Here is a 13924-nt window from a genome sequence, read left to right as displayed (position 1 = left end):
ACTGTACCTCTCTGGTGTTGCCAAGGGGATGGCTACCGGCATTTCCACTACTACCGCAGGGGTCTGGTTCGTGAGGGAGGTGCTGGGCGTGAGCGGGTCCAATTGGATAGCATCCAGTCTGGCTTTTACATCGGCTGTTTCTTGCCTAGAGGCAGCCACTTCAACTTGCACGGTCGCTAAAGCAGCCAGCACATCATCAAGTGTTGCCATGTCTGTTATCGACCGGGAGACAGTTAGTGTTATTACGGTCGGATATTTTGTAACGCCCTGAACGTCTCAGGATCGTTTAACAGACACGATAATGAGGACGCAACCACTTGTGAAGGGTTAGTTATTTTAATGAAGGCAAAAACAATACAACGAATAAACAAAAGTTATAGTCACTGGAATCCTCCAGGCTAAGTACGTTACCAGCCCACAGCACGGATGGTCCTAACCGTCCTCTGCATATACGCCGATCCCGGCGTATGCCAACAGAGGGCAGAAATGAAATGGCCGACAATGCCAATCGGTAGGCTGTGAGGGGCACGACGAGTGTTGGGGAGAATCGAGGAGTCAGGGAAACACCCAGCCGGGGTCTCTACCTGAAGGGAGCAGCCGCTCAACCTCTTCCTCCGACTGCACCGGGACGCGGAGTCACCTCCTGGTGATGCGTCACCGATACCCCAATCAAAAGCAAGAAGACTGAACCGAGAGCAGCCGCTCGATCGATCCTGTGGACTTCCGAGTCTGTAACGCGGCAAACACCTCCTGGTGTGCGTTACAGCTGGCAGTCCCTGTATTTCTGGTCGGGCTGGGAGTTACGACTCCAACCAGCAAAAGCGCCACTGCGCTTTGACTCAGCCGAGTCAAAAAGCGAAGCTCAATGGTTGACCGGTAGAGCTTCCGGGTCCTTCACAGGTGACGATGGGGCAAGACACGGCCCAGGGAGTAACGACTCGACCTACCTCCGTTCTTGCCTTACTGGAGCACCACTCCGGAACACTGCTCTTCACGAAGCAGGTACGTCGGTGTAAACACAATATCCGACAGCCTTGTACCTCCCGGTTCCTCCCTTTATAGGGCGTGTTTTCTTTGAGTTATGTAACAGCTCTCCTGTTTACATAAGGGCGTGTTTTCCCTTGAGTTATGTAACAGCTCTCCTGTTTACATAAGGGCGTGTTTTCCTTGAGTTATGTAACAGCTCTCCTGTTTACATAACCTCTCAACCGCTAAGCATCCTGGGAGATGTAGTCCGTTTACGCTGGTTACCGTTTTCCTCCCCTCGCATGACAGGAATTCTTGACAATATGCAAAACATTAAATAACCCAAACCAAATTAGAAACATAGAATTAAATGTACTAAACAAAAGGACACAAAACTGTGAAAAAATCCAATAAGAGAACCCAAAGATGTGAATATTTAAAGTTTAAGTAGGAATAGCACTCCGAAACAAAAAGTGCCATGGACAGGCAATGGTAAACTGGCACCTTGGCACAATTTGAGGCAAACTGCAATGCAGCATGTCCGATACAGTAACTAGGTTCATCCTGGTAAAAGATTTGATCTTTTCCCTTAGTCCTTTAAGTCCTAATCTACCACAGAAGTACATGTTTAAAGACCCTAGAACCCCAAATGAGCACTTGGAGACTCGCAGGGCGTCAAGGCAGAGACCAACAGCAGGGTTCAATTCAGGGGTCAGCTGCTACTGGTCAGATAGGCAGTTGCAGGAAAAGCCTCCTGCAGCTTGTTCTATCCCTGTAGTCACCAGGGGCTCTCTCACTGGAATACTGATGGTCCACCAACTCTAAATGAGGCGGGGGACAACTGGTTGGAGAAAGACCATTTGTGATGGAATATCCGGTCGTCTAAACTCTAAATTAATCCCTTTACCTTTAGTGTCTGAGACTTCTAGTGCTTTATTCTTTTATGCATGTGTAAGGGGGTGCATGATGTCTGCACTGGAAAAGTTTACACTTTGCTGTAATTTTAATTTCAAGATTATCGGATAAAAAACAAAACTGTACTATCTATCTATCTATCTATCTATCTATCTATCTATCTATCTATCTTTCTCCTTTATGCTTCACATTCTTTCTTTCATTCCCTAGCCATTCTACCGTAGGTCTCCATGTTTCTACTCTGAGCCCTCTCCCTCTCTTTCCAGGAGGCTTTCAGGAGCTTTGAAGTGGCATCAAGGAGAAACAAAAACTACAAAAAATGACCTTCTGAAGCTTTTTAGATGAGATAGAGTTTTAACTGGCCTCATTGACTTGTACGTCGAACATGGCAAGGTTGCCTACAGTGTTGGCCAACTGACAATAGTCAACTTTCAAAATCAAATTTCCTGCATACCTTTTCTTCTAGCTGAGTAAACCTCTGCTGCAGTGAGTCCCGCTGCTCACACACCTCCTGGTATTGTCGTATATGTTGCTCCTTGGCCGAAGCCAGCATGCGATCACACTTTGACTGCCACTGGGATTCCAATTCTGCCTGCAACAAGGATGCCTGCAAGGGACACATTGGGATGATTTAACATAGGCTGCCAACATCCTGTTGGCAAATAAAGTAGAATATCAGATAATCCACAATTCTCGACGTGATTTGTGCAACACCTAATTTCCAAAGAAGATATGAAGGTAACACTAGTAAAAGCATATAAATATGTTTTCCTTTCCCGGTCTGACACTTTAGTGGAAACATTGGGGTAGGGAGAGGGTTGGATAATGTAACTTGTTGGGTTCATAGAAGCTAGCGGCAGTCATGATCAGGTAATTCTCTAATTCTTTACGGTGTGCTTTGAAATTATGTCAAGATCTGAAACTCAAATTGGGCACAGTCCTTTTAGTTACAGCCACAAAGAGAAGTGATAAACACAACGTTCAGTAAAAGTAATTAGAAACCCCTACGCCAAACATACACCATTGCACTTTGCATGGTCTTCTTCCAAACTTACTATGAATTCCTATGTTTGACACATGTGTGCTTTTGGATTCTTCCTAGCATTTTACACCTCCCACCTGAATTTTAGCTAATTTGCTGAAACTAAGACAGCAAAGGGAAGATGCCATTGATAAGTGAAAGGGGACTAATGCACTTTAAGTACCAAAAACACTTTCCCCTTGTTTTTTCCCTTGTGTCTAGTCTTACCCCACCATTTTGCACTTCCAACTCAGTGCAGTAGTTGGGTGATTGAGGAGGCAGTGAGTTGACCATCAGCTTCAGTTGCTAGTGAAAATTATTAGAGATCAATTCCATCTTTCAATGCATAACAAAAGACAAACAAGTCAGTCAACAAACTGAAGGTCAGTTAGCAGATAAAATAAAAAAATTCCTAAGCCTTCCACTGACTCCCGCCCCATCACTTATACAGAGGAAAGAAGAAAAAACTCTCCATATATTTAGATATTTCCCCCTTTGCATAGCTATAATCCAGTGTTTAGTCGTCTTAAGAAAAAATCTCCATGAATCCCTCTTAACCTGGAGATCTAGTTTGCCATAGACTCTCAGTCAATTAAGCCAGCATGCACAGTAGCTTCAGGTATATAGGGCATGTTAGTTCACGAAATTCACTGGACAGAAAAGTGATATAAGGAGTTCACATCTCCTTAAATTCCTTGTCTTTGTAGTCCAAAGAGACATGGCCAGATTCTCCAGGCACAAAGAGTTCCATAGTTCCTACAGCCAATTTTTATGCTCTGGAGTTTGGTCAGTTGCCCACAAAGAGAGAATCATTTGTTCCGCTCCGCTTAGTGCAAGAGCGATCTGTATATTTTTATTTATTTTTAACAAACGTTTTATTGGATTCCTCGAAACATAACAATACAGTCATCAGCAGAATATATAGGCAAGCAGGTGTTCCTGTAAAAAAAGTTTGATATAGCCGCATACAAGTGACAGAGTCGTGACAGAGTCATAACAGACATTTACAGTGGTCTACTCCAAATCACAATGGTACCAGGTGTCAGCAAAATCATCGTTAAACAAGTAAAGTAGTTACATCCAAGCATTCGTAGAGAATACTGTAGTAAATAACCCTGTCTCACAATTAAAATACTAAACTAAACTCTCGCCCTCCCTCTTATCCCACCGTCCTCCACAGTGTGTCACACTTAGCAATGGCTGTATCCACATCTAGGTTCAGTACAAGTAAATACAGTAAAAGTGGTCATAATAAACATCAGGGGAATACCTCTATGCCAGACGCAGAAGGATTTATGACTGCATAGGGCATATGCCTCAATCTATAGATTAGGGATTAATCAAGTCGAACCAGCAGATCCAACAGCTACAGGGTCCTCGTCCAAGTCAGAATCTGTTATTTTCAGCAATACTACTAAAGTTTCCCAAGCCCGCGCTGCTTCTAGAGCTTTCTCACTATTTGCACACTTAGCTAGCTGTAATCTAACAGTTCCCTCGCTTTCCACCCATTTGAGTAAATCAGTCTTCCATCTCTGAACACTTGGGCCCTTCTTTGACTTCAATGTGCTGTAATGTCTCTTTTAGCTAGGAGAACGCCCAAGTCCAAAAACTAGTGACTTTATTCTTTGATGTGTGGGGGAACCAGTGCAGCAGGCAGGGCCTATAGTGGGTTCCACGTCTCTATCGGTGATTTCATTCAGCAGTGTTACTACCTCTTCCCAATAATTCTCCAGTTGAGGGGAATCCCACATCATATGACTAAAATCAGCCCCCTCCGTATTACAACGTGGGCACATTGCCGATTTAGAATAAAAATATTTATTATTTTTGGCTGGGGTAAGGTATGCCCTGTGTAGGGAAAAAATGCACCAGTTGGAAGTGGGCATTTTTAGAATTTTTCCACGCCCGTTCGACTAATTCAGCCCACCTTTTCTCAGGAATCTCATCACCCAGGTCCTCCTCCCACTTTAGTTGTAATGTCATTAACTGAGTCAGTGCCTCTTGGGTCATACGTCTATAAAGGCAGGTGACTGCTTTAAAGGTTCCCGCTGCTGATACTACATACTGGCAGGCCATTGATATCTGTGGTTCAAGCAACCCCTCTCCCCAGTGTTTCTGAATGGCTGCATTGAGTGCCGAATGGAGCAAAAAATCACCGCAAGATAAGTCATACCGTTCCTGCAATGTAGCAAAGGGAAGGAAGGTGTGGTCCTCGTATAAGTCCCCCAGTAGAGACGGTCCCTTCTCCCTCTAAACAGTCAGCGCGCTCCAGTTACCGCCATGTGGTAGTGCAGCACACATGGCTAAGGGGATCTCAGGAGCATAAGCGTGTACGATCTGTGCTCGCCTCTGACTCCTTTTCCAACAGAGCCGAAATGTCCGGAACGCATTGGAAAGGAACTTAAGCCGTAGTGGCATTTATAAGACTATTTGGGAGAGTATCCGTCCGGAGGTCTGACTTCTCTCATGTTCATCACGTCCTCGAAATTCCAATGCCACTGCTTGGGTAAGCCACTGCAGTTGAGCCGTCAAATAATGCGTCTCAAGGTCAGGAACCGCCAGAACCCCCTCCGATTTTGGTCTCATTAACACCTTCATCGCCACCTTTCATCTGCCAGCAGCCCAGAGGAACCCCAAGAGCGATCTGTATGTCTTTCACTGATAATAGTGGGTATGTTTGCTTGTTGGGGTAGCACAGTGTATGCAGGAGAGCACTAGATATGTACCTCAAATACTGTATCAGTGTCATCTAGAATAGATACCCAATATTGAGTCAGCTTAGGGCAGTTTCAAAGGAGGTGAAGCAATGTTCCAGTGCCCCTGCATTGCCTCCTTTCGTTCCGGGTACCATTGGTACCTGGAACGAAAGGATGGGGTGCAATACCAAAAAGACCATATCTTGGTCATATATATTCTCTGTGCTCTGTACACATTCAGCTGTGTAACATGCTCTATAGAAAATATGCTTCCATTTTTATCCGGGAGGGTGTGCCCTAGCTCAATTTCCCACCATCGCTGGCCTGGTGATTGCTCTTTCATGGTTGAATGTGTCTGCAAATTATATATCTATCAGTAAGCAACTGTATGCCACTGTCATTTGACAGTAAGAACCTTTCACATGATGTTAAAGGTTTACCTATGAGGCCTTTCAACAAGCTATTAGTCACCCAATGTCTGACCTGTGTGTATTGCATATGATCTGCTACAGGGAGCAGTGCCAGCTTTATGGCGGTGCGACCGGTGCTACCGCACCAGGTGCCAAGTTTGCGGGGGTGCCATTTGCACGGTTTCTGAAATGAGTCCCGTTGTCTGTCTTTAGTTTCCATGACGTCGGCAGTTCTGGTAATCAATGACAGACCCCGGCACTCACGCGGGCACAGATGGCACCCAATAGGCTACAAATTGTTTTATGTTAGCATCCGGCCAGCAAGCTGCACCTTATGTGAATTATGCACTGCAAGCAGTGTCTTGGTGCTGCTGGTTTCTCGCTCACTCTTCCTCCAAGCCGAGGGAGCCAGCTCCATGCTACGTACAATTTACGTTTAATGTATATGCAGGGCACTTCTGCCATGGAGTCAGCAGGCTTTCCAGAGAGTGCTTTTCTACAGGTGGTTGTGCTTCCAGGGGTTGTTCTGTGGGTGTTTACAGTGCACTATAAGAATGCTGGTTAACTAACAGGTGCCGAACACATTCTTTCCTGCGTCATCATCCTGCCTCATTTTAAAATAAGCTTGCCAAATCATAAACCGTTGATATTGGAGCTCATGTCCGTTTTGGCACACAGTAAAAACATTAAACACCTACTAAGGAGCGTGCCTTGCGGTATGCTAACAATGACTTTGTTTCATTTGGCGCGCTAGATAGCTCGCTGCCAATTACGGAAGCCTCCCCGGCACTGCAAAACAGACCTCTTACCTCAGTACTTGCGATCCAGGGAGGCCAAGGTGAAGTGCAAGTGCCTGATTTCCGGGGCTTAAAAATTGAACACTTCAATCATGCATGTGAGGCGGCTGGAGCAGAGGAGCATCGAGGTGGTGTCCGGGAGCTGCAGGTAAGTTCTTTTTTTTCATTACTCCCCTCCCACAACGTTCCGCGCTGCCCACCACGTTTTAGTGGCAGCAGCTACCACTGGTTACAGTTTCAACCCACTGGCCCCTCGGCTTTGGACCACAGGTGAGCGCGGCGCTCAGGGCCCACACTATCATAGCAGAGAGCACAGCGCTGCCACTAGAGCAGGCGATGCAACTGTGGCATAAACGTATGTTTATTTCATGACTAGTGCGGAGTACACTGCTGCTCGGACAAGTCTTCTGTCCTTGGATATTCCCCTGGTAGAATTGATGGCACAAGTGGAATGCACGAGAGTGCTGGTATACGGCTTTCTGACCACGGCACTGGCAGAGTCAATTAGCCAAAGAACTACCAAGCACATATCCAAATGCACTACTCATTCACACAGGGGAACCCTGCATGTATAGTGGTACTTATTTGGCACTGTACTTTACAGCATATGCAACAGATCAGGGTGGCAAATTAAAAAACAGGTGTCCTGACATGCATTTTGGTCTTTTGGAATGTAGAAATTGCGCAATGATGAACATTAAGGGAATACTGCGTTGACTGCCATTGGGAACTTTGTTTGTTTTCTGACTCTTCCCCAGCCCACCTGTAAACCGCCCCTTTTCCCTGTAGGGCAGCACTCTGCGCCAGTATGGGTTTCCAGTGCCGCCATCTTCCGGAGTAATACCTGCTGGGAATTATGGTTTCCTGAGTGAACGGAAATTACGTTAAAAATAAGTCCTTACTGCAGGCCATTGCAGATGAGTAAATCATTGTAAGGCCTAGCTATAGGTCTTGGAACATCTGTTTACTTATGTTGTGTAATTAGATAAAGGGAAATCCCTTTTGAAGTTGTGTGGTTGAGTGTGTTATGATGTGCCCTCATGTACATGTATTCCATCATGCTTTGTGTGTGGCTCTATGATTATGCAAATCAGTGTTCATGTATGTTTCTGAGATATGTGTATCTATGTAGAAATTATATCTAAGTGCACTGCGTTCCTCTAAATCGATGTGCACCGCCAGTTCATTTGTTCAGAGGCTTACAAACCTCATCCTGAGTTGATGGTGTTTATGAAAACGTTGAGAACGTCACTCTCCTTACTGGATTTGACATAACACTTTAATCTGTAGTGCTTGAATGCTCCTTTGGAGGCTTCTGTGCTATACACGGTTACGGCTGATGGTAAAGTATATACTAATTGCCTGGCTGTCTTAAATACTGAACTAGTGCGTCAGAATAGGCCTCTGTGTATGACTGTACACTTGTATGTGAGTGCATGCCTCTGGGTGAGAGTGCTGGTGTACGTTCTTGTGTAGGCCATTCAGTTTCATTACAGTTTAATGCGTGTACACACGTAATTACTCTGTTTAGTGTTTGCCATTGTGAGTAGAGAACTTTCCCAGATTGCCTTCTTTACATTTCTTTCTTTTTTTTTTTTTAAATAGTTTTTATTCACATTTGACATTTTAATACAATACATACCCCCCCCCCCCTAGGAGACCAAGATCAAGAAACACCTTCGGTTGAACCACCTTTAGTATATACGTTAAAGAAGTAGACTCTCGCAGTGTGCAGATTTGATAGCCCAGAAAAAACAACAAGCATTTGCAATGCAACAGGTCTCGCATTTACGCGAGTTTCTGCTATTGGCATTATAAATGACAATGGCTTTTTTTTATCTTTTGGTTTTTGAAACATAAATAAAAGGCATTGTTATTTACAATGCCAATAGCTTAAACTTGCATAAATGCGAGACCTATTGCATTGAAAATGCTTGTTGTTGTTGAAGTTTTTATATAGCAAGAATTCGACCTGAAGGCATCAGAGCGCTTTACATGAGCAACGGTTGTGTTGCAGAAGGACACATTCATTTTCTTAGGCAGGGGGAGATTAAGTGATTTGCCCAGAATCACAGGATGTTGAGCGTCCCACCAGACTTGAACCCGGTTCCACAGCTTCGAGGTCGACCGCTCTCGCCATTAGGCCACATCCTTCCTAGAGCGCTACTAGATGTGGAGACATGGTGAGTGGTGCAGATAGCAGACACAACAGGCTCCTGATTTAACAACACATTGTTACCAACGCAACACCCCTGCATGTCATCGCAAGGCCCTTGCGCCTTACCCTTCTTTTCTTCACCCCATCTCCCGCTCACCCCAATGGCCACATGTCGCTGATACAAACTACAATTCTCCTACACACTCTCACCCCTGATACACTCCACCCCATGTTACCTCCAATCAGTGGTTACTATAGTTGTAGTATTGGTTTTATCGTTATACTTTCCTATCTACCCTTCTGGTGGGCAGGGCACATAGCAGCGACTTAAAATGTCCCTGCATTTCGCTGCTACGACTCGCGCCATTCTTTTGTATGCTTGTACTTTGTTATCACTCGCTTACATTGACGTAGTTCTGGTATGTACTGGGCTGCTGAAGTTACATGAAATGCAACAGTGCCTATTCATGACTCTTGTACACCATTTAGATATGATGTTTAAAAATCAATAAAGATTTTTTTTTTTAAATAGTCTGAAAGGAAAGATGCATTAAACATGTTTGGCAATTGCCTGGTAGTACTGTTCCAGCTTTCTTCAACACAATGTCAAAAACGTATTGTATTTTGAAAGGTTAGGGGTACAATAGTGAATGAAGCAAAGTTCGTGCAGGTGACAGTGGTGTTACGTGCACAGGGGAGAAATGGGGCTAAATGAGAGATGGGCCTAGATGACCCCAGATGACCCCAGAAATCTCAAGTAGCTGAGGTTGCCAGTGTGCAAACAGGCAACTGGGGCTAAATGCACATATGTGAGAGCAAGCAATGTACGGAGGTAAAGGGAAGGTGCAAATGAGTGCAGGAACATAAGGTGCATATTAGTAAGAGGTATTAGTGGATGCAGGGGATATGAATGGCTGCACACAGGTAAAAGGGACAAGGTGTATGCAGGTGAGAAGAGGTTAGGTGCACACAGGCAAGGTGTAGCTTGGTGCACACAGATGGGAGAATGATCTATGGGCACACATATGAGACATGGGCAGTGCATGTGCACACATGAAATATGGCTTAATGCTTGCAATTGCCAGAGAGCTAGATTCCCATACACAGGAGATGCAAAAACGAGAGACATGCTTTGTTGTGCACAAGGTTCAAACAAGCAAGTAGCATCTAATTACGCACAGATTTAAAAAATAATTAAATGTGTTCTGTGAATATAACCTATTAATAAAGTTCCAAGAAGCAACTTGGTTTGTGGTATGTGCTGCATACTTGGCTAACATATTTGGTATAGATGGATGTGTCCAACACAGCTCCAGGCAGGCCACATTGGGCCCATGTTTTTATGATCACTACAAAAACTACAATGAATTAATCTAAATGTAATTCCGTTATCAGGTCAGAGGTTGTTCTATAAAATCTGAAATAGATCAAACACTCCTGGGACTATATGGCATTATTTTACTGTATATCAAACACAACAATTATGGTTATCATTTATTAGCTAGGTATATGTCACATGAATCATTTAACAACTAAACTTCTTCTTCCCAGAATAGATGTCCGGGCGATTGTGACAGAAAAAGGACAAAATATTGGAATCTGTGTATACAAGTAATGTATGAATTTCTGATGCAGGGTTTGTTCAGTGTGTGTATAGATTGCTTCTGATCAGGAGAGACTGCACTTGTGTACTGCCCATAGAGAGGTTATGTTGAATTGTGACGATGCTCTTACGAGACAGGCATGTGGGGTTAGCCATGGGCGTATATTGGCTTTGTTTGCCTTACCATATGGTAGTTCTGCCTTGGCCTTTGGGGCTGTATATCTTCATATGAGGCCATGCTTTGCATATTATGATTGTGGCTAGGCATGCCATTGTTTTGGTTAGGAAATGATGGCTATAGGTGGATATGAGAGGATGTGCCAGAGCGTTTGAAGCAATACTTAGGAATACGATGTGCTATGATGGCTGTTCCTATGATCTATGAAGGTTCTTTTCCTGGCTTTATGTGGCTGTGCCCCGGCATATTATGAAAACAACCTCCGATTACAAAAATAAAATTCACATGTATATACTTCAGTAGAAGAGGTGTGGCGCCGCGGCCAAAGCAACTGACTCCGGAATCTGGGGATCACGGTTCGATCCTCGGCGCCGGCGGCAGATTACCCCAGCACCATGTGACTCTGGGCAAAAGCTTGCTTAATCTTCCCGACGGCCCCCAGCGCCTAGAGACCCTTACGGGTGATTGTTTGCGCTTTACAAATGTGGATTATTATTATTTTTAGTATCCCTTTTCTTATGCTTACTTAGTGCAAATCTTTTAACTTCATTTACTTTGCTTCCAGTAATGCCAAGAGTCAAAGATCATTTTCTGTGAAGTCAACAGGGGCAAAGTTCATTTGATGTCAGTTCCTGTCATGTCATCTGCCGGGGTGAAAAGGGCACGTGATGTTACTGTCCCTACCCCAAGCATATATGTGAATCAACATCCCTAGTGGAAGGGAAGGGATTTTTCCCAGGGCTGTGTTTTGGTTCCCCAGTCCAGCCTCGCCTGTTTCTTTGGTTTTTCACAGGAAGCGTGCAGGTAGATACTCCGCAGGAACATATTCCTCATTCTACACAGTGAGGAGCTCAAAGATTAATGAATATTTGTGCTGTATCCAGCACTACCAGGGGTCTAACAACATATGACCTTAGTGGTAATTGCAATAAGTTGATTATAGTGGCTGGCTCCTGACAATGCGTGAAAGCAAGTTCTTCAGCAGGAGAACTAGTGTGTGGCAACTGCCAGCTAAACTGCAGTGCCAGGAGGACAGTGCAATGAAGCACTACACACAGACTACCTTGCTGGTAAAGTAGCTTCAAGTGCACTGCCAGCGCCCAGGCAATGTCGCTACTTTAATGGAATTAGCATAAAGGTAGGTATAGCGTCCACTGCCTCATCACTGCGCTTTTAAAAGTAACAATTTTGGGTTTAGTTTTTTTTTTTTTGCCCTCTGAGCAACTCTACTTCCTCTTGGCAGATATAAAAAATACAAAACGAATGGGAAATTCGGCCGACATTTTCGAACATCCCTCGGAACACCTGCTGAGAAGCATACTGCTTCGCCACTGACGTATTTCAATGCTGTCAGCATAGAGCGCCATTTATCTATAAATACATACTTGACAATGCGAAGTTTTTTTTTTTATAAATAAAGTAGCAACCCTTATTTGGTAGTTCGTGAATTGCCGCCCCCTGAGATTCGTTGCAGAGTGGCTTGAGGAATGAACCAGCGCTCTGGGCGGGTGGAAGACTGGCATTGAATCACATTGCAGAAAACACACAGGAAAGCCTATACACACAAACAAAAAGAATCAATGCATGTGCAGCACGGTTAGGGAATGGACGAGTTAACAAAGATGCAAAGAGGAACTAAATGAAGAAAGTCAATATTTTTCTGATGCAATTGAAGGGAATGTGCGTGAAACCTGAAACAGGCCTCTTGTACTTGGAAAAGTGTTATTTAACTTAAATGTCCAAGAGTTCAAATCCATCCATAAGAAAGACTGAATGATGATTCCACTTTTCGTGTGAAAGAATGTCTTCATATGCTTGCCAGCTTTGTGAACAGTCCTCACCTCAACGAGACACGCTGTCAATGCACGGTCCCACCACCTCCGAACACACACAGGCTGCTGTGTCCTTCGGACACAGATCCTGGGACAATAACAACAATGGCGCCGGCAGATTTCTTGAAATTACACGGCGTACGCTTTGCGTGTCGTGCGTGCAGCGGGGGAAGAGGAGCATATTTAAGTGACAGCGCGGCATGGGGCGCTTTATATGTAAAAAAATACTTTAAGGTAAATACAGCGAGCTGCATACATAGAAAACCTCGCTCGCCATGAAACTGAAAGCGACCATACACAAATAATAAACGAGCAACAACGCTTGCAAAATATGCAGGCAGGGTGGGGCCTAATGCCGACAGGGCGGACACCAACCCCGCTTCCACAGAACACGGGCACAAAAGCAACGACAATAGATCTCGCCGAATCAGCGCATGCGCTGAATTCGCAGGCGAGACCTAACAAAAAGGATACAAAAGAATGTGAGAAGGCAAAGGGGGAGAAAGCGAAAGTGTGTATGCTCTATCAAAATAGAGAGCCATTGTCTCTGATCTAGGATTACAAGGCAAAGAAGAAGTAGAAGAAAAGATGGACATAAAACTAAAGGGTCTATGAGAAAAACGTAGGGTAACCAAAATATGAGGGTAATCAAGTAAAAAAAAAAAAAGTAGACATTTTTGTTCTATAATTTGGCATGTGGAGCCCATTGCTTGCCTAACATTTTATGTCAAACAGTGGGTTACAGTAGTCAGAATCTGGAAGCTATGCAGCTCCTGCGGGGTGCGTCCAGTACCCTCTTTCCTGCCCAGACAGTACCGGTCTGGGTGTCCCCTTCAGCACACCAGTCACTGCAGTGCTCCCAGAAGAATGTAGCTGCTGCTAGTGCTGCTGGCTAGCACGTGCAATGCAGAAGTGACTGTTTGGCTGTTGCTGCAGCCTCATGGTGGGGCCTCACAGGGCAGACCAGGAACAGTTGCAGCTGTAGCACCAGCCCCACCTAGTCTCAGTAACGCCACTCTGTTACTTATCTTAAAAAAACACTGCGATTAACCTGTCGCTCTTCAGATTTTCCCTCTACAGGTTGCAATTCTATTTCTGAAGAACTCGTGGTGACTGCCTGTGCAATTTGTTGCACAACAGCCTTATGATCTCCATCCAGATTATTGTATTTTCGAGAACATGTATATGCACGTCCTCTAGCATAATCAGTACAATTTCTATTAAACTTACTGGGCTTGATTCACAAAGGGACTTACGCACAGTAAAGTTACGAGTGTGGACTCTCCGCACTCGGGGCAGAATCTCCACAGGGCGTACTGTGTACCGTGCACCATGCAGAGACTCCACA

At 44.6% G+C, this 13924-nt stretch overlaps 1 protein-coding gene across 3 annotated transcripts in view; it reads right to left on the bottom strand.

Moving 5' to 3' along the window:
* FKBP15 (FKBP prolyl isomerase family member 15) overlaps positions 1-13924 on the bottom strand; it is a 371570-nt gene that overhangs the window by 88901 nt on the left and 268745 nt on the right. For all 3 annotated transcript variants that reach the window (XM_085610375.1, XM_085610359.1, XM_085610368.1), the window contains exon 23: positions 2336-2488. In XM_085610375.1, the coding sequence (XP_085466501.1) occupies positions 2336-2488 (153 nt within the window). The remainder of the gene's footprint in view (positions 1-2335; positions 2489-13924) is intronic.

This window comes from Triturus cristatus, chromosome 1_2, assembly GCF_964204655.1.
Source record: "Triturus cristatus chromosome 1_2, aTriCri1.1, whole genome shotgun sequence".
Taxonomy (NCBI): domain Eukaryota; kingdom Metazoa; phylum Chordata; class Amphibia; order Caudata; family Salamandridae; genus Triturus; species Triturus cristatus.
Note: the sequence above shows the minus strand (reverse complement) of the source record. Positions and strands in the feature narration are given on the sequence as shown.